The 20,412-nt window shown below is 43.7% G+C and overlaps 1 protein-coding gene across 1 annotated transcript in view; it reads right to left on the bottom strand.

Moving 5' to 3' along the window:
* Positions 1-3,075: 3,075 nt before the first annotated feature.
* Positions 3,076-20,412, bottom strand: part of LOC132649765 (grainyhead-like protein 2 homolog) — a 28,621-nt gene continuing 11,284 nt past the window's right edge. The window contains exons 3-5 of the mRNA XM_060374200.1: positions 11,871-12,029; positions 3,764-3,851; positions 3,076-3,387 (exon numbers count right to left, since the gene is read on the bottom strand). Of these exons, the coding sequence (XP_060230183.1) occupies positions 3,170-3,387; positions 3,764-3,851; positions 11,871-12,029 (465 nt within the window). The 3' untranslated portion in view covers positions 3,076-3,169. The remainder of the gene's footprint in view (positions 3,388-3,763; positions 3,852-11,870; positions 12,030-20,412) is intronic.

The raw sequence follows: 20,412 nt of genomic DNA, 5'->3' as shown, positions 1-20,412 counted from the left end.
AAAACACACTCTTGGGTATGTTTGTCAGGATGTTTCCAAAAAGAATTAATTAACCAGAGAAGATCATACTAAACATAGGCAGTGTCATTCAAGAGACTGGAAGCCTAAATGACATTCTCTAACTGGTAGAGGCCACAGAGGAACAGCTCTGGCATCTGCCCCTGCCTCTGCCCTATGTTGTTCCAAAAGAATAAGCCAAAGTACAGTTTTCCTCCTTTAAACTCTAAAAGCTGAAACCACCCAGCTCTTAGAAATAATATAATGAGCTTCCTCATATGCAGAGAGCATTCGTCACTGGCAATATTCAAATAGAAGGCAGCTCAACACCTACCCCGTGAGAATGTGCTACCAACATTACTGTGTCCGAGAAGAGTCATCTCGTGACCTTAAAACAGCCCTTTCATACCTGCAAGCTTCTGAGTATATAAAATGAGTTAAGGAAAGAAACTACACTGAAGAGTTAGCTGCCCCTAAACATTTATAGGTGGGCATATATTCTCTGCAAAGATGGGGCCAGAGAGACACATCTGGAAGATACAGAAGACAACTTCCTACCCCAAACCCACAGGGCAGTGAACAGGTTCTCAATCTACTCAGGCCCCATTCAACACCTTGAGTAAGGCTTCAGGAGCTGTTTGTGTCTCGGGCAGCTTTGAAAGCAGGAAAGGCTTTTACACTCTCAACCAGATCTTGTGCTGAGATGAAACGATGGGAAGCAAGAGCTATCAGAAAGATTTCAACAAACAGTGCACTAGAAGGGATGGGCCACATTTGCAAAATTACCATTTAGTCAAAGGCAGATCACAGGGAGAAAGGGAAGGCACAGAAGATGGGCTTGCAGGAAAAGGTGACCACCTGTTGCCCCTCTCTCCGTTCTAGGTCACAGCACACAGGAAGGTCCCATCTCCTGCCCAGGGCGGCCCAGGCTGGGAAGGTGCATTGCCACCCCACAAACAAACATTATGTGCTTAGAATGAAGGACTGCTCTTACCCTTCTCGTTTGTCATCTGTGTTGTAATACACCTGTGGGGAAAACAAGAGGCTCATGTCAGACAGGATAAAACAGAAATCTGAATGAGTTGTCTGACTGTACAAACTATCTGTGAAGAGGAAAAAAGATACATTTGATTAGCAATGGTGTGTGTGTTAGATTTTTATAAAGTAAATTCAGAAATGTGACTATTTCTAGCTTAAGCTGGTCTGATCTGATCAGGTTACTCTGGCTCTCTGCCAAATGTTGCTCCTGACAATAAGAAAATCTGTTGGTAAGATCTAAACACATTCTTTAGAAAGGCTGTGCTGGCTCCCGGGTGTTTGTTCGTCAAAGGGGGCTTACCCTGGTTTCCCATCACCACAGAAATGTAAGGGTAAACTGTCAGCAAAGAAACTGGTGGACAAATATTTAACTGGGATGCCTATTTCACATATCAAATCGGGCCAGCATCCCTCAGGACCTGTGGCTCCTCTCAACATACCTCACCCCAACCCCTCCCCTACACTCCTCTCTTGGCTGGACTTCCTGTTCCAACAGCATGTAACTCAGCCATTTTGGCTTTCTTTGCCTCTTGAACCTGGTGGCAGCTCTTGGCTTCTTTCTTACTTCTCTCTCCTTGCCCGTTTAGTCAGCTGGCCATGTTCAGCCTGGACTCCTCCCTCTGCCTGCTTTGTCCTTTACATATACAATAAAAATCTCCACACTTTAAGGGGAGCCACATCTTCCTCTTTTTATTTCAGTTTTTCATTCATTAACTCTCTTCATGCTCTAAAGGTCATGTGGCAAAAGGAAGATCTCCAAGGACAAGTGTCATTAGGAACGAGCAGTGGCAAGCACAATCAGAATTAGAGAAACTGAAGTATCCTGCAGACAGTGCCAGACAGTGGTGCCACATGCAGGCAACCATCTCTCTCTCACACACACAGCCTTGCTGGCTGTCTTTTCTGGAAAAGATACAATATTCATATTCTTTCCTCTTATATATTGGTTCCTATGTAATAAGACAAGATAGAAATGTTAAAATGAATTTTAGTAGAAATGTACTCCATGCAAAAAGTATGAATATATTTATTATCATATTATATCATGAACCGAGAAACAAATAAACACACACACACTCATGCATATGCACACATGCAACCCCCCCACACACCATGATCCTCTGCTTGTACAGCTGCCTTGTCACTATATAAAACATTCTCCAGAAAAAGGAGAAGCTGCAAGATTGAGAAATCAGGCTGATGTCAAGTCCCAGCACTTAGAATGTGAGGGGACTTGAGTTTGTCATAATGCTCCTATTTCTCAAAACAATCCTTTCAGCTAAGGATTCTGGATTCAAAAGAAAACAAAACGAGGCAAAATTAAAGTCCCAATTAGTATGGCCAAAACAAACTCGGGCTGATGCTAAGAAACATCTTTTCTTTCTTCTCCAGTTTTCATTTCTCCCTTGGGAGAAGTAACCTTAAAGAGTAAAGGAAATAACATCAGCATCACCCGAGAATTCTGTAAACCTTCCCTTATAGAGGACCAGTCTTCAGTTAGCACAGGAAAAACCCTGAGCAAGCTCCAGTTCAGCTCCGTCAGCACTGGAGTGCTAGACCCAGCACACCAGTACCCTTTTAGTTTTTATTGAACAAAATCATAATTAATTCTCCTGTGGATGCATAGTTTTCATCATTAAATTTCAGTGTCTGCATAATCTTCCACAAAACTAAGCTGTCATAATGATTATTGAATATTTATTTGATTTCCAATCCTTCATTTCATTTGTAGATATAACCATAGGACTTGGCTATTGTGTTTTTGAAGGAAGATCTAACACTCTTTTTCCCTCAGATGACTAATGATTTATCCACTCAATGAGAACTACTAATTTGCTAAGGAAAAAATTGTTGACAAGATCTTAATTTCTCTCCTCTGGGCAAATGTATGTATGAAATGTATGAAACAGTTTTACCTCTCACCACTAGGTGGCGATATGTGCACTGACCGAGTCTGCTTCACAGACACCACAACTTGAACAGGCAGATGAGGAGCTTTCTCCTGTCCTGTTGTCAACAATGCTCTAATAACAGCTCACACCTTTCTTTGCCTTAGCATGCCAGTATTTCCTCCCAAGACAATGTTTTCTGTAAAAACCTACTTTTTGTGTTGCCATTCCCCTGCTGCTTGAGTTTATTTTTGTGGCCTGTTCTGCGTACACACCAGCACACCCTGAGGAGGGCAGTAGGAGGCTGTGAGCAAAAGTAGTACCTGTCCAGTCCTCTGCAGGTTGGCAAAGTGAACATCTGGTATGAAGAGCACGGGCTGCGAGTGCAGGTCAGGCATGGTTTTGAAGTACGTGATGTCACTTTTCTTCTGTAAAGGTATGGCGGCCAGCTTCCCGTCAGAGGCTGCACGAAACCACAACAACCACAGAACAGGGCTATGCACACATGAACACTGTCAGCCAAGTTCATGATCCTCCCCCAAAGCTTTCCCAGCAGCCTAGATTATGCTTCAAATGCCCTTCCCCAGGCCCAAATAAACAAAAAGAGCATGGGATTCTGGGAAGTACAATGAGGGTAGAAGGCTCCTCCACTTCCAGCTGTCCTGTGTGTACCGCGGAGGACTTCTGTTTGCTTTCCATGTCAACGCTGCCCCTGTCTGCACTGTAGGGGCAAAGCAGGCCACACCTGGAGCCTTCGTACCTTCCCCTGTAGCCAGCTTCTTCTGTCTCTTCAAAGGACCCTGCTGGCTACAATCAGCATTGGGGAGGGGTTGACTTACAGTTGTTGCACTGGGTTTGGGAGGCCTGGCCCTTCCCTTTCTTCCTATTCTGCTTTCTCTCTTCATCTCGGATTTTTCTTTCTGCTCCCTGATGGGGAAAACAGAGACCAAGCAAGGTATGTTTTCAGAGCATAAAAGAATATTCTCATTTTCTTTCTCTCTCTCACACACAGCATGAAGATGGGAAGAGGAAGCCAGGAAGCCTCCTGCCTCAGCAAAATGAGAACACTCACAGATCTTCATGCTACATTCTGACCTGTAAGGCCAGCTCATCGGATTGCTGCCTCTTCCTGTCTCATGCCTACTCCATGAACTTGGCTTTTGAATCCATGGGGAAAGAACAGGCTGAGTTCTCTGGCCCAGTGTCACCTGCTGGGTAGCTCAGTGCTATTAATAGAGCAGCCTAAGCACTGGCCCATGGCGTCCGCTCCTAGGCACAGACAGCTTTCAGGCAAGTGCCACTTCCCAGGGCAAGTTTTCCTCTGCCTATGGTTATGAATTTTTTCAAAAATCATCACAGGAAGAAATAAAGGGGGCATTTTTGTAGCCACACAAAGATGCGGGATCACTCTGCACATGAAATTATCGTATTTCCCTGTATGCTTAGAGATGGTGCTCACTCTACCACGTAGGAGAAACATGCATTCACTCACTTCTGTGCTCCTGTTCTTTGTAATTTGACTTCTTATTAGCCAAATTCAAGGCCTTCTCCTGCTCCACTACCTGATCAGCTGCCCCTGGTGTCAGCATCATTTGCTGTTCATATTTCTTTTGGGCCATTTCTTAACCTGTTTTCCTCTCCTGATCCCAGAAAGGCATCCAGCACAGCTTCCTCCATTCTGGCTTCAGCAGAATTCAAGTACACCATGAATTCACAATTCACAGGTGACATTCACAGGACACCAAGCCAAACCTGCTTCCTAGGTCCATGTTAACAGTCTCTTTCCTTGCAGTCTGTTTAGGAAACAGTGACACACACCACATAAAGCACCCAGTAATCTGCACCCTTCAGACAAACCAAATACACTTTTGGTCACACTGACTCTTACTGGTCTTACTGACTTAGAGCAGAAAGCCAGACAAGACTAGGATACAGTGGGGACTTGGGTTCAGCAAGAGCACCATGGCTTTGGAGGGAGTTCTTGAAGGATGGGCCACTGCTGTTTTCCATAGATGGGACTCAGACAATCACAATGCACCTTTCATACCAAAAACTACCAAAGAAATAGCGGTTCTTATGCTATTTTACATTAAATTTTGAGGTGTCATTGATACTTACAGGCCATGGAAATCCACAGCAAGAGGGACAACATAGAGAAATATAGATACACCGGCTACAAAAAACTCATCAAAATAACACAGATTTTTGTAGAGCCTTTGTGTTTAAACAAAGAGAAATCAATTCTAAATGCCCCCAATAACACCTTGCTCAAACCAACTTCAAGTTTGGAGTGGGAAATGGCAACATTTTTTCTTAGATACATACAGAGCACTTTGCCATGTGTTGGAAGCTATGTGTAATTCAGTATTCCATACAAATATGTATTATCTACCCCTATAAATTATAGTTCACTCAAGACACATCCCAAAATTATACAAATTATTTTTTCATTGTCAAATTTTGTGTTATTTTTAAGTATTAGTGTCATGTGAAAAACACTCATCATGCTGAATATTGCCCTGGTTAGTTTGCTGTGTTTTTGTTTTGTTTTATTTGTTTGTTGATCAACTTGACACAAGCTAAAGTCATAGGAGAGAATCTCAACTGAGAAAATGCCTGTGGAGCATTTTCTTGATGGATGAGAAAAGGCCCAGCCTGCTGGCAGTGGTGTCGGCCATGGCACAGGCTCCTGGATCTAAGAAAGCAAGCTGAGCAAGCCGGGGAGAGGGGGTGTGCAGGAGCAGGGCAAGTCAGTAAGCAGCTCTCCTTCATAACCACTGCCTCAGTTCCTGCCTCCAGGTTCCTGCTGTGAGCTCCTTCCCTGCCTTCACTCTGTGATGTGCCCTGGAAGAATAAGACGAAACAAGCCCACTCTCCCACCTGCTGCTTTTGGTCATGGGCTTTATCCCAGTGCTAGACGGCTAACTCAGACAGATAGTGCAATGACCTGAATGAGAACATTCTCCAGAGCCTGGTATGCAAACACTTGGTCCCCAGTTGGTGGTGATTCCTGGGAAGCTGGCATCATTGGAGAAAGGCTCATTGGAGAAAGTGCATCACTGGGGGTGGGCTTAAGAGAGTTTAAAACCTCACTCCACTTTCTCTCTCTGCACTATGCCTGCATCTCATCTTCCTGCTCCTACTTTCATGCTTACTTTCACACTGCTATGCCTCACCTGCCATGATAAACTCAACCCTCTGGACCCATATGGCATTTTATCTTAGCACGAGAAAAGTAACCAATAAAAATGGGTACAGCCCAAGAAATTTTACTTTTAAAGAATGGTTTTATTTGTGCTATTTCTGAGAATAGCCAAGAAAGAATTGTTTAAGAATTATCTATATCATCCTCCTCTTCAGGAAAACAGCAAACAGTGGATGATACAGAATACCTCTGGTCCAGGCTTGGAAGGCCACAACAGCTTCTGCAGAGGACTTGGCAGTAGCCTTGGGGACTGAGGTTATAATAGAAGCTGTGAGGCTTCTGGAGGTAAAGCCAAAGACAAGGAGTGGATCCCTGTCACCAAGCTGGGCCACCTGGTCAAGGACTTGAAAATAGAATTCCTGGAGACAATTTACCTCTTCTCCCCACCCATTAAGGAATCCTAGACCATCAGCTTTTTCCTGAGAGCATCCCCAAAAGATGAGATTCTGAAGATCTTGCCAGGGTAGATGCTGCAATGAGGACCCAGTTCAAGGCTTTAGTTGCTATTGGGGACTAGAATAGTTATGTTGGCCCTGGTATTAAGTGGTCCAAGGATATAGCCAATCAAAACCCGAGGGGCTATCATCTTGGCCAAGCTTTCCACTCTTTCTGTATGGAAAGGCTAGTTGGGAAACAAGATTGGCAAGCCCCACATTGTTCCATGCAGAGTGACAGGAAGCTGTGGTTCCACACTGCTGAGTCCCCCCCAACCGAGAGGCACTGGCATCATCTCTGCTCCTGTGTCCAGAAAGCTGCTAAGTATAGCCAGTATTAATGACCGCCAACATAAGACAGGGCTGCACTGCCACCCTGGGCAACTCCATCAAGGCCACCTTTCATGCCATCTCCAAGTCCTACAGCTTCTTGATCCTGGAACCTCTGGGAAAGACTGTGTTCATCAAATAACCTCATCAGGAATTCATGGACCACCTTGAGAAAACCCTCACCAGAGTTCAGAGGACCTAGGCTCCAGCTGTGGCTACCACATATGGGGTTTTATACAAGATCATAAAATGAATTAAGCGTATTTTTGGAAAAAATTATATATGTGCAGTATAGTTTTCAGGAACTAGAAACACATTATACACTCTTGGGGAACTGTCATTCTCATTTCTAAATAAAGCTGTGATTTCAGTAAGACCCAAAAAAGCACTACACATTCAGTACAGACAGATCTGCCTCCACCAAGATCTTGCATCACTTTATTTCCTAGGAGTACTTGTCACCAAAACTTCCAGAAAACATTACTTCTACACTTAGGGAAGAAGTCCATTTCATTTAAGAGGGCAAATTTGATGCAGCTGATGCAATTACAGTTAACCCATCCACAAGGTCCTAAAACTCTTCTTCATGTGAGTTTCTTGACATTCCCCACTCCTTAACACTGCAATATACAGAAACCTATGTCATCACTCACTGCTTGAAAAAAAAATGCCAATCCATCATGCTTCATTAGGGCATTTAAAACAGGAACTATTAGGAATGTGACCTTTCTTATTGGCAAAGCGTACATGAGAGTGATCCATTCTGGGTTTTCAATGTTTAAAATCATAGCCATACAAGTAAATGGTTTTTCCAACCACCTTTTCCTAGCCTAAGGCCCCGCCATGTGACTTCAAAAACAAAGCTTTGGGGCAGGTAGGGAACGTACACATTCCCCTTCTCATCCTTTCTCACTGAAAGGAAAAATAACTGAATGAAAATAGGTTTGTTTTTTTTTTAATTGGCAAACAACTGGTATAATGAGCCCATTTTATCCCTTAAAGCCTCTTTTCCTCTATGACATAGGCTCACAACCACAGTGCAATACTCTCCTCCCTACAAGTTTGGGGTTTTGTGTGTGTGTTTGTTTAGTTTTGGGTTTTTTGAATGATCAGTAGTCACTCTCACATTCAGTGTATAAAGTTAGCTATTGATTCAAGGAGTCTGAACTGAGACAGATCTATGTCTGGACCCAGCTCCTCTGCTGCGTGAGTCCAGCCAAGTGCCTTTGACCCATGTGTATGTACTCACTGAGTGTTGCGTCAAATGGCCTCTGGGCTCTGGAGGCTACCTAACTGTCCCTCGGTTCTATAAGGGCTATACAGCTGTGCCTACAGTGCAATTCCAGTGGCTTTTATTATCTTCTCTTAACCATTTCCTCTCTGCTGTCACTTCTCTTGGCTCACAGGGACACATTCCTCCCTGTGCTATTTCATTGCTATAACAGGCAATTTAAAACAGACTGGTGTAGCTTTAAGAATGAAGGGTAGCATGGAATTAGCTACGGGCCTCTTTTCATTTCTCTTCTCCATCATCTAATCTGAAGTAGTCACCAGTGTATACCTATAAGCAGCCAGTGAGATTACACTGTCTTTGTTACCTCACTTGTATGTATGTGTGTTGTGTGCAAGTGTCCTTCAGTGTGTTATGAGGCCAGAGAAGCATTTGGAATGTCCTCCTCTATTATGCCCTGACTTATTGCCTTGAGACAGGTCTCTCATTGAACCTAAAGTTTGACATTTAAGCTACAGTGAGTGGCTGGACACCCACATGCCTCAGAAACAATCCCAATGTTACAGGCACATGCAATACGCCCAGATTTTTATACTAGTGGTAAGGATTCAAATTTAGGGCCTTGTGCTTACATAAAAAGTACTCTTATCCACTGAGCCATTTCCCTGCAGTTTATTGAGCTTTTCAGTAGTCATCCTATGACTAAGTAGTAGTAGTAGGCCACACTGATGGCTAGTGAGGGATGTCTGCACTCTCCGATTTACAGATAACTGTGTGCCCTCCATCAGCATATCACCTGTGCTTTCACATTCCATGTCTAGAGTTTATTCTCTACTAGATTTAGGGAGAAGGAATATTCACCAGAATTGGGATGTTATATTGTCGTTTATGTTTTATTTGAAGTTTGTGTTTTTCTATATTCTTTACATTGGAGTTAATTGGGTAGAAAAAAAGTCCTTGGTTTACTTTATTCTATTCAGATAACTATTTTCTCCTGATAGAGTATTACTGTTGAAATTTTTGATGATAAAAATATCCCTATTCACTTCTAATTATTTATTTTCCTTTAATTAAATGCCCAAAGAATAGTTTTCATCTTTTCAAAGTCTGATAGCTATGCTTTCTTTTTTTAACCCCCTGAGACAGAGTCTCACTGGCTGTCTTGGAACACACTACATAGACATGGCTGGTCAAACTTACAGACACACACCTGCCTCTGCCTCCCTAGTGCTGGGTTAAAAGGTGTGTGCCACTCTGCCCATCTGATAGCTGTTGTTTCATATTGTTTTCCTGAGCCAGTTCCCCCAGCACGGTATAAACACTCTCCCATGGTTCTGATGTACCATTTTTGCATTTGTTGTATTCTGTTGCTTGGGAGTTTATTGTTTTTTTTTTTTCTTGGTTTGTTCTTCTCAATGACCACTGTTCTACAAATATTCAGTCATCTCTAGCTCTTGTATGTGGTATGTTCACTCCTCTCTTTTATAATTTCCTTCTATTCTGCGCTGTTTTCCCACCTGCACCTCCTTATGACCTGTCACTGGCCTAGCCACTAGCTGCTTCTCGTACATTATGGAATACTTCTGCTTCTATTGCAAGTTCTTGCCTGAGCTCAAGCATAGGTCTATTCTTCATATACATGGTTTTCAAGCTTCCTGTTAGCGAGATTCATTGGCTCACTTTGAGATATTGGGCTGTTTTTCATCTGCTGGGTGGTAGTAGCTTCATGATGTTCATTCACTGTTCATAAGGAAGTTGGTCTGACCTTAATCTTGTTTTTAATGAAATGCGTTTTTTTTTGGGGGGGGGGCTATTTTCGGAGTCACTTTGGGCAACATGAGAAGCCAGGACAGTTCTCCCCTGAGGCTTGTAACCTACAATCCCTCTTCTTAAATGTTCACACAGTAATACAAAGAAGCGCACTGTTATTGTTGCTTTAAGGTTTATTCATTTTATTTTGGGGAGTGTTTTGTTTGCACATGTGTACATGCACCACATGAGTGCCTGGTGCCCACAGAGGCCAGAAGAGGGTACCAGATCCCTTGAAACTGGAGTTGCCAATGGCTGTAAAGCTGTCAGTTACTGGAAACTGAATCTGAGTCCTTTTCAAGAGCAGCAAGTGTTCTTTAGGACTGAGCCAGCCCCTAGTCTTCTGTTTTATAAGATGGCCTACTCTGTATATAAATACAGAGTATAGATAGACATTTCTGTGTGCTTTCTATTGTTACAATAAAGACCACGGCAAAAGCAACCTGGAGAGCAAAGGGCTTACTTCCTCTTACAGGTGCAGGCCATCACTGAGGGAGAAAAACTCAAGGCAGGAACCTGGAGGCAGGAACAGAATCAGAGACCATGAAGAAATGTCTCGTACTGGCTTGCTCTTCAAGATTTGCTCAGTTTGCTTTCTTATATACCCAGGATCTCCTGCCCAGGGCTAGCAAGCTAAGCCCTTAGTAAGCTAAGCCCTTCCACATCACCCATCAATCAAGAAACTGCTCCTTAGACTTACACACATGCTAATCTGCTAGAGGAATTTTCTCGGTTGGCCCTTCTCTTACGAGAAAACTCTCCAGCTGTGTGGCAAAAACTAACCAGGAGAGTGTCCCTTCCTATCTTAATTTTCTTTTGTGCTTTTCTTTCCCGGCCACCTGTTTGCCCACTCCAGTAGCTGATTTTACTCTTACCAGTTTTTCCCAGAACAGGGTTTTCCCCTTAGATCAGGGCTTTACATTGTAACTTCTCATGCAAAACAACATAGCAATGTCAGTCCCTTTGCACACACCAGCCAGCTAGGGTCTTTAGAATTTTTTCCCCCAGCCCACCTCACACCCTGTCCTCAGAAGGCCCCTTGGTGCTTTCCAATGAGTACCTTAGGCTCCGTTACTTGCCCTCACAGAGGCTGACCTCACACAGGCTGTCAAATGATCAGTACATGTGCTCACACCTGTGACCATCTCTTGTACCTGACCTTCAGGGTTGAAGCTTTCTTATTCTAACTATTCTGTTAAAGTTTATAGTAGCAATCATGGAGATGAAAGCACTGTGTGCTGTGTAAGAAATGATGAACTTATTTTGTAGGCAAGGTTTCTAGTCCTGAAAGTTCTAGGTGAGGCCCCATGCAACTCAACAAATGGCCAAGATTGCAATGTGTGTTCTACAGTAGTGTCTACACCCAGCGGATATTCCAGATCTGTCATCTCAGCTGCATGCTCGGACCAAAGCACAGTATGCTACAAACTGAAGGTTCCCTCATTTCACCCATCATGTGCTGAAGCGAAGCCCTTAACGCTGGTGAGGTGATGAGGCTGATCCCTGATGTGACAGTGTCCCGTGAAAAGACACAGGAGAGCTCTTCTCTTTTTCTTCCATGTGAGCATAAGGAAAGAACATGCCTACCGGCAGCCAGGAAGTCCCTCACAGGGACTGAACTCATAGCGCTGAGGTTTCCGTAGAAAGTACATTTCTATTGTTCACACCACCTAGCCTCAGGTATTTTGTTTTATCAGCCTGAGAGAACTAAGCCCCAGGGCAATGCCAGTCATTAAATTAATGGTAAAAATACTGAAAACAGCAAGAGCCAAGACAAAGGACAGTGGATTGGTGACTCCCTAAATATCTAACAGGACTTGAGAATAAAAGACTGCCATGTCTCTGTGGTTGGCCGAGAACAGCGACAAGGGAGAAATGTCATTAAAAAGAACATCTAGCCATAACAGAACCTTTCTGACAAATTTGTCTTTACTCACCTTGTCGCAGAAGACCTTGATCTGGCAGTACGCTCTGTGGATGGGTTTATTGCTGCGGTTATTGTAACTGTATGTGTCAATCTGAATCATCAAAGGAAGTCCTTTCACGCCCTTCTGGGAGGAGAAATCTGTACTCAAGCAATTCACTGTGATGAAAATCTGAAGGAGGCAGAAAAAGAAGAAAGTTCACAAACTGCCATGCAGAGGACCTTCAAAGAGGGAGGCAGGCAGGCATGTGAAGTGAAAATCCTACACAAACCTATAAGGACAACTGATAACTGTTCAATACTCTCCCATAGAATCCTGCCAGATGCACAAAACATTATATGGCTGTAAACTTCTAAACAATTTGCTTTGATATTTGAACTTGAAATAGACAATTTAAATGACTGTCTAGAAAGCACATCACTATAAATGAGTTAACTAGGTTATTTTCTTGGTATATTAAAATCGCCACTTCTGGGGCTACAGAAATGTGTCAGCAGTTAAGAGCACTTGCTACTCTTGCAGAGGACTAGGGTTTGATTTCCAGGACCCACACGGTGGTGCACAACTGTTGTAACTCCAGTTCCAGCGGATCTGAGACCGTCTTCTGGCTTCTATATGCTCCTGGATGCACGTGGCACACATACATACACTCAGGCACACCCACATACTAAATTAGTCAATTAATCTAAGAAGTTGACACTTCTAGTTATAACTTTCCCTAACTTCTGACCTGCAGGATAAAAAATAATAATAATTAGATAACTATTCTTTTTTAATAGAATAGCATTGAAACCCAGTTATGTTTTGTAAAACTTCCTTCCTTGACTGTGGAGCGTGAGGTCTGTCTGGAATAATTTCTTATTATTTAATATGACCTGGCACCTAATACAATGCCTAGCAAAGAACTCACTAAGCATTAGATAACTGAACTTACAGGAATCCCACTAGATTGCAAGTCAAAATCCCCGACTTCAGCCTCTAGTAGCATTAACCAGCTAAGGGGCCTCATACATGTCACTCAATACTTGCCATGTTCAATGGTCCCATTAAAGTGCCTGCAAGCCCTCTCCCTGAAAAAGAAAATCTAAATGCTAACCTACTCCACATTAGTGAAGAAGAGGAGCTGGCAAAGGCAAGAAACGAAACAGGAGGGATTAAATAACAGCATAAACCTCCTCCTGTTAACAGGAAGTGGTGGCACACACCTATAATCCAGCAGTCAGGGAGCTGAGTCAGGAGGATCATGAGGACCAGTGCAACCTGGGAATTATAGCAAGATTCTGAACAAACTAAATCCTCATCTTATAACATGTGGCATCAGGAAATGCAATAGAAAAACTTTTAAAACCTTCAAGCTAAAAAACAAACAAACAAACAAAAAATATACAATAGAAATGACATGATGCCAACAGGACAGAAACTCTAATCAGTTTTTGAGAGTTCTATTTGATTAACAGAATAAAAAACAAGTTTCACTGTAAAGGATTGGTAAAGACAGAGGATGAGTGTAAATGAGCTAAAAATGACCCTGTTCTACATAATGGTGGGTCACAGCCAAAAGATGGCATTTTCATAGTTTGCATCTACAATTCCCCCAGAGATGAGTGCTGTTAGAGGCTATGAAAGCTTTAGGAAGTGGCCTGGCTGGGAACTCTGTCTCTGGGTCCTATGTTATATAGCCAGCCCCTGGCTCTTGGCATGCTCTCTGCCTTCAGGTCCACCTTGATCTGAACAGCCTCTGCCACACACTCCTACCATGATGCCTCCCACCCACAATGCACTGGGACCTTCTGAAACTCTGGGAAAAGAAAGAAAAACAAAACACCTTTCTTCCACTAAGCTGTTTCTAACAGGTGCTCTGGTCATTGTGACACAAACTAATATAGACACTATGTAATAGTGATTTTTATTGGAATGAGCAAAGAATACTGACAAGAACTAGGAGGAAGGGTATCAGGGACAGGGGTGGACCGGGACATATATAATTATGTGTAACACAAAGTTTCAAAAGTGTTATCCCATCAAAAGCCCACTTTTGATGGATGTCAAAACCTTTGTGCCTCTGTGAAAGTGCCTAGAGTTGCCCTGAAGGAAAATGAAGGCCACAGAGTTCTTCCTAGGTACCAGGCTGATCTGTTTGGTACCCTGTAGACTTTTAGTAATTTACACCACCAGGCATCTAATTGTCAGTGCTTCACCTCTTCACACATCCTTTTACCTGTGAGCTCCTCCTTCTGCCCATCAGGGGTGTCTAAGGACATTTGACAAGTTTCAATGATGTGCTAATTACAACAACTTTGCCAGCTGTGCCACTAGCTCCCACCTTTCTAGCCAAAACCCGAAAACAAATACTAAAGGTACTCTGTCTCACTGTACGTCTAGAGATCTAATGTGTGGGTACTCTGAGAGACATTGGATTTGTGTTAAAGAAATGTTTTCCCATCTGTTTGTCTTTGAGACAGGGTCCCCTTGGCAGCTCAAGGTCACCTGAAACTTGAAGCTCCCTCTTTAGCCCAGGGTAGTATTAAACTTGTGGTGATCCTCCTGATTAAGGCTCTCTAGAGCTGGAATTACAGGCATGGTGTACAATAAATTTTAGCGGCTTTGTACACAGACACAGGCATAGGTGCGTGCGCACAGGAAGGGAAAGAATAACTGTATAATAAATAGTTTAATTTCCCTACTTTGCTCTTTATATACCCTGTAATATCATGTTATATATTATAAAAGTAAAGAAAAGATACTTTTAAATATATACATTCATTTCACTCATTCATTCTTTTCATTCATTTATTCAGTCTATAAGTATCCATGGAAGCACACAGTGAAGCACACAATGCATTAAATGGTGTAGGATCTTAGAAAGAGACAGAAGCTAACAATTCAAGGAGAATGCAACCAGTGTTCAGCAATGACCATCATACAGTGGTCGAGTACAAGAGAGGTGTGAGCAGAGGTCCCGCAGAACAAAGTCCTCAGCCTGGAGGAAACTAGTGAAACATAAGCCACAGATACTCTAGATTTGAGCAGGGGCCTCACAGAATCTAAAGAAGCCTGGGGGCAGGGGGGTGAGATCAACTGAAGATGCAAATGCCTGAGTAATGAAGACTATGGCAGGCAGGATGCATCTTCCAAACTTCCAGCGTAGAAATATTCTGTCCATAACAGTCACAGTAACAGAAAATGCTACCTTGGAGAGTCCCTAAATGACAGAGAAATTTTATTTAACATTCACTTAAGCAGCAAATGTTTTCAAACATCTTAAGTTTCCTGAGGCTTCAGCAACACAAATATGCAAGCTCTGTGCCCTGCAACCACAGAAGGCAGGGGTGAGATGGGGTGAGAGATACGTGCTGGTGTCTTAAAGATTAAAGTAGCAACATGACCACTGATGTGATGGTCAGGAAGGAGGCGTCCTTTTCTAGGCACACTTGACTTGTTCTATTGCTGCCAATGGGATGATCTAGGCCAGAATGCAGTTTTGTATCAGCAAACAAAATGCTCACTCTGCTGAACTAGTGGTTGTCCCTAATTCTGGCCCTGCATTTCACAAAGATCTCCCTGATGTAATCCACCATCACTCCAGACTCCATCTATAGGTCTGCCTAGTAGAAGAGAAGACAATGTTCTGGTGGATATTTCCTACATGACTGGCTTGCTAATTTGCATGTCATTCACTGAGGGTCAATGATAGCTAGGAAGAAAAGCTAATTATGGTCTGTCATCTCCAAGTCTGACCTAAGAGAGCTAGAGCAACAGATCATGACTATTTACAAGGACCACTTAAGTAGCCTAGTCATCTAGAGCCAATGAGATAACGGATGCTCACTGGCAATAAATAGACTCAGTCATCCTTGGAGGAGCCATAAAAGTCAATCACCCTGTACACAAGGTCCTTAAAAGCCAATAGAGTTCAACAGGGAGATATTTAGATTTAATGCTCTTAAAAGAGAAAGGTCTCCACAGAAGGCCCAGAGTGGCTCAGACTCAAGGCAGCCTGATCCCATAAAAGGTAAACCTCAGGAACCTGCCTTCTGTGCTGGCATCTCTCGGGTCAGCCCAGCATGCAGGGTGCTGTGCTGGGCTCAGCAGCGCTTCCTTCTCCTGGCCACCTCCTGGAAAGCAGTTTCAGGGTCTGATGGCATCAATCACAGCCTGGCTGTGCCACACTCAAAATCCAAATGGTTGAACTTTAACGGAAGTGGGGGTGGGGCGGCACAGAAGGCTGTTAACTGAAACCTTGGCCGAGGAGCTGATAAGCATTTGCTTCTTTTTGCAAACCCAACCATGTCCCACAGCTCCACCAGCAGTAGGCAAACACAAGAGCAACTTTCCCCTAAGTTGACCTACAAAGAACCCAACGTAAATGTGTTGCAGAGCTGAGGACAAAGCATGATTTCACCCCCTGAATGTTCATCTAAATGTCAAGCACAGAAAGTTATTTCTAGCTTCAATAGGAGCTCAGGCTATGCAAAGAGCAGATGGACTCGGTACATAGCTGACCTGTCCCTGAGTTACACACAATTGTGCGGCCTCTGCTTACATCCTTCCCAAACCTCAGGTGGATTCCTCTAATTCTAGAAGCACACTTTTCCTTCTTCAGGAAGACTAATTAAATCTTGTGCAGTCAGGCAAATAATAGACACCATTTCAATTTCCTTACATGTTCAGAGTGAAGCAGATAATTTTTTAGACACCTTCCCCAGAAAAAGCAGTCTAAAGCATGTGACTTTTTAAAAATAAAATCACTTGTTACATGTGAGTGACAATTCCCCTTTTGTGGCTTCGAACATAAAAGTGACTTTGCTGAGGTCTCAACCCCAGCTGCACACCAGGCAAATAAGACAGTTTATTAAAATGAACACAGCAGGGAGCTTCAGAGCCAACCCATGATCTCATTGTTAATTTACACTGTTCCTTGGGCTTTCCAATAGAAACAGTCAACCCTATCTTTAATTGATTTAATTTAGAAAGCAATTTAAGATTTAAAACTAAATCCTCACAACCATGATTCAGTGTCATGGATTTATTTGACTTCATACAAATTGAATTTTGTACTTGTACTATCTTTCTGGCTAAAGGCTATTTATATATTAATGTATTTCCTAATACTCAGGATCCTAAAGAACTCATCTAAAGAATCACACAGGTTTATTGCAATAACCACAGGTAGGGTGTGCACCAAGAAATAAGTTTAACACTAGAACCCATTCTCCCTTCATAAATATTATATAAATAAGTAAGTGTGTTGGTGCCAATTTCTCTCCTCTTTTTTCTTCTTCCTCCCTCTCCTCCCCCTCCTTCTTTCCCTTTCTCCCTCTCTCCTCCTCCCACCCCTCCTCCTTCTTCTCTCCCCTTCTCCTTCCTTAGACAGGATCTCACTATGTGGCTCTAGCTGTCCTGAACTCAGAGATCCTCCTGCCTCTGCCTCTGCCTCTGCCTCTCCCTCTGCCTCTGCCTCTGCCTCTGCCTCTGCCTCTGCCTCTGCGTCTGCGTCTGCCTCTGCCTCTGCCTCTGCCTCTGCCTCTGCCTCTGCGTCTGCGTCTGCCTCTGCCTCTGCCTCTGCCTCTGCCTCTGCCTCTGCCTCTGCCTCTGCCTCTGCCTCTGCCTCTGCCTCTGCCTCTGCCTCTGCCTCTGCCTCTGCCTCTGCCTCTGCCTCTGCCTCTGCCTCTGCCTCTGCCTCTGCCTCTGCCTCCCAGGTGCTGGGATTAGTTCTTGGTTCTTATTAAAGACCTTTAGATAGCTTCCTTACATTTTGTCATTTTTCTTCCACATGAGTGCAGATGGAATGACAAATGAAACAGGCAAAAAAAGTAAGAGTAAACTCTAGCCAAGCAAGAACATAATAAAATGTGAGCTATCGCTCACTTCACGCTGTGACTCACCCAGCAGTGACAAGCATCCTCCTGTGCTGGCAGTGTGCTCAGAGGTGAGGATAGCAAGGCAAGACCAGCCCCCACACCTGCTCTCAGGCCCCTTTGCTGTTTTGTTCAGGATTTCCTGAAGCCTCCGATTATACAGCACTTGTAGATATGATTACTGTATTTCTTTTTTTTTGTTTTATCTTTCATTCTTACAATGTATTTATTTTTTACACATGCTACAAGTGTGTCTGAATACACACAGATGAACATTTGAGTTGCTCTCACATTCTACCCTGCCATGGTTTTTCTGTTTTTCCACCACCAGTGTGTTTTTTTTTGTTGTTGTTGTTTTCAGAGCACGTCAAATCTGGTCCATTTCAGGGCACTTCGGTCTGCTGTCTCTGCAGATCCACACTGGACGACTGGACGACTACCCCGCCCCCTTTGAGACTTCAGTTCAATACTAACTCTTCAGACACACAAGCCAGAGTTACTTTTCTCTCTTTCCCATCCAGAGGCATACTTGACTGCATTTCTCTTTTCTGTTTTCTTCATACACTGAATAGTATTTGAATTTAATGTGTTTAGTTACCTGTTCCATGAGGGCAAAAGCCCAAAAGGCCATTTCTCTGTCTCAGGTCAGCTTCATTCTGCCAGGCTCCTCATCAAGTATTCCTCATCAAGTTCCTCATCAAGTTCCTCATCAGGTTCCTCATCAAGTATTTACTCAATGGGTTAAGAAACATAATTTTTTCCAAATATGCATTTTTCCTTTATGCACAATCATGCTTTCATAATAGTACCTAGAAGCTGAGACTGACAGAGTAGCTGAAGTTGTCAAGACAACACAGTGGGTCACTGCTGACCGGATATACCCTCTGAAGCTACCTGACAGCGTGTCTCCGTGCCCATTTACCTACCTAGTGACTGAGGTAGCAGTATAGCTACGATAAGACCAACAACATACTCAGCATGATTGTCTGTCTGTCCGTCCAGCTAACCACCTCCCTATCCACACATGCTCACACCCTTGGAAGGGCTACAGATGAGAAGCACAGAGGCTCTCTAACAGCAGGCCCTGCTCCTGGGACAAGAGCACTGCTCATGCCCAGTTCTAGTCAGTGTTGTGGAACAAGCATAATTAGTTGAACAATACAAACCATACTTGCTATGAGAACTTGCAAAGAAGTAAAGAGCTTAACTGGGAAGGCTTCCTGTAGGAATCAGGGGTGAGAACAAAGGCTGCGGGATGCGGAGATCCCTGGAATCAGCGTCGAAGCTGCCCTGGGGCCCGTGTGTCATGCGTCAAGTGGGACAAGTAGGTGTGGGCCACAGTACCCAGTAAGAGGCCCAGTGAGACCTGAGAAAAGCAGTGGGGCTCCGGAGTGGCAGGGTTCACACCCTTCCAGAGTAGGTGAGAGAAACATTAAAAATGTAAGACGAACCTGGGCCAGGCAGGCTAGTAGTGAAAGGGCACAGGGCTCCCCAGGGAGCCAGAGGCTTCGGCTACAACCTCCAATGCATGTGGTAAGTGGGGTCACCTGCAGTGAGGGGGTTAGAAGATGCCAGCTTTCTCTACAGCTGAGAGCAGGGTGAAAGTCTTGAACAAAAACAGAGAGAGAGAATGAAAGAATGAAAAAAAGAAAGAAAGAGAAAGGGAGAAGGAGGGAAGGAAGGAAGGAAGGAAGGAAGGAAGGAAGGAAGGAAGGAAGGAAGGAAGGAAGGAGCAGAAGGAAGCTCCTTCAGCCAGCCCTCCTTCTTGCAGACCCTGTCTTTTGAGAAGCTCTAATAATCCCCACTTTGGTGCTATGGTATTTAAATGAGGCCATACTTTTCAACCGGAAAGGAGCCATACAAGCAAAAGTAAGGAGCTTCCCCAACCTCGCCACCCACCACACAGCCCACAGCCAACCTCCATGATGCTCATCTTTGTAACTGTTCTTCCTCAGAGCCAGAGCAGTCAAGCAGGCCACCCCTGTGCACTGCTCAGGTAGCTCTACTGCACCACAGGGGCCCCCAACCCTGCTCTTTCAGGGGGACACTACCCTATCCTGGCCAGATTTTTCCTCAGGGAGTTTGTAAAGCCAACCTCAGATGACTCCAGTTTATAAGCCTCAATGATTAAACAAACATTAAATCAAGGTAAATTTATTTTTAAAATATCAAATCGGCTGACTGGTGGTGCATGCCTTTAATCCCAGCACTGGGACGCAGAGGAAGGTGGGATTTTTAGTTCAAGGACATCCCAGTCTAAATAGTGAGTTCCAAGACAGCCAGAACAACACAGAGAAACCCTGTCTCACCAAAAAATAAAATAAAATAAAATAAAATGATTAAGTCTACTTCTCCACAGAACTTAGCAGGAGGGATGTCTAGGCCAGAGAGTCCATTCATCTCCAATTTTCACTGTTCAGCTCTGCCACCCCATTGGATCTTACACAGCAGCATACTAGGATGAGGAGGGCCTTGGACACTGCCTAACAGTGACTGCTTCACACATTGACAAGCTCCCTGTTGTGGGAATTTAAGTGTAAATTCAGTCAACTTTTTGGTGGTTTTGCTTTCTTGTCCTCTCTTTCTCTCTATCACACCCTCTCTGGATAGGGCCTCATATATTCCTGGTATGTGTGTGGCTGGTGATCAAAACCTGGGCTTTGCACATACTAGGTGAGCAGCCTAGCAACTTAGCC

The sequence above is a fragment of the Meriones unguiculatus genome, chromosome 21 (genome assembly GCF_030254825.1).
Source record: "Meriones unguiculatus strain TT.TT164.6M chromosome 21, Bangor_MerUng_6.1, whole genome shotgun sequence".
In the NCBI taxonomy this organism is placed as follows: domain Eukaryota; kingdom Metazoa; phylum Chordata; class Mammalia; order Rodentia; family Muridae; genus Meriones; species Meriones unguiculatus.
Note: the sequence above shows the minus strand (reverse complement) of the source record. Positions and strands in the feature narration are given on the sequence as shown.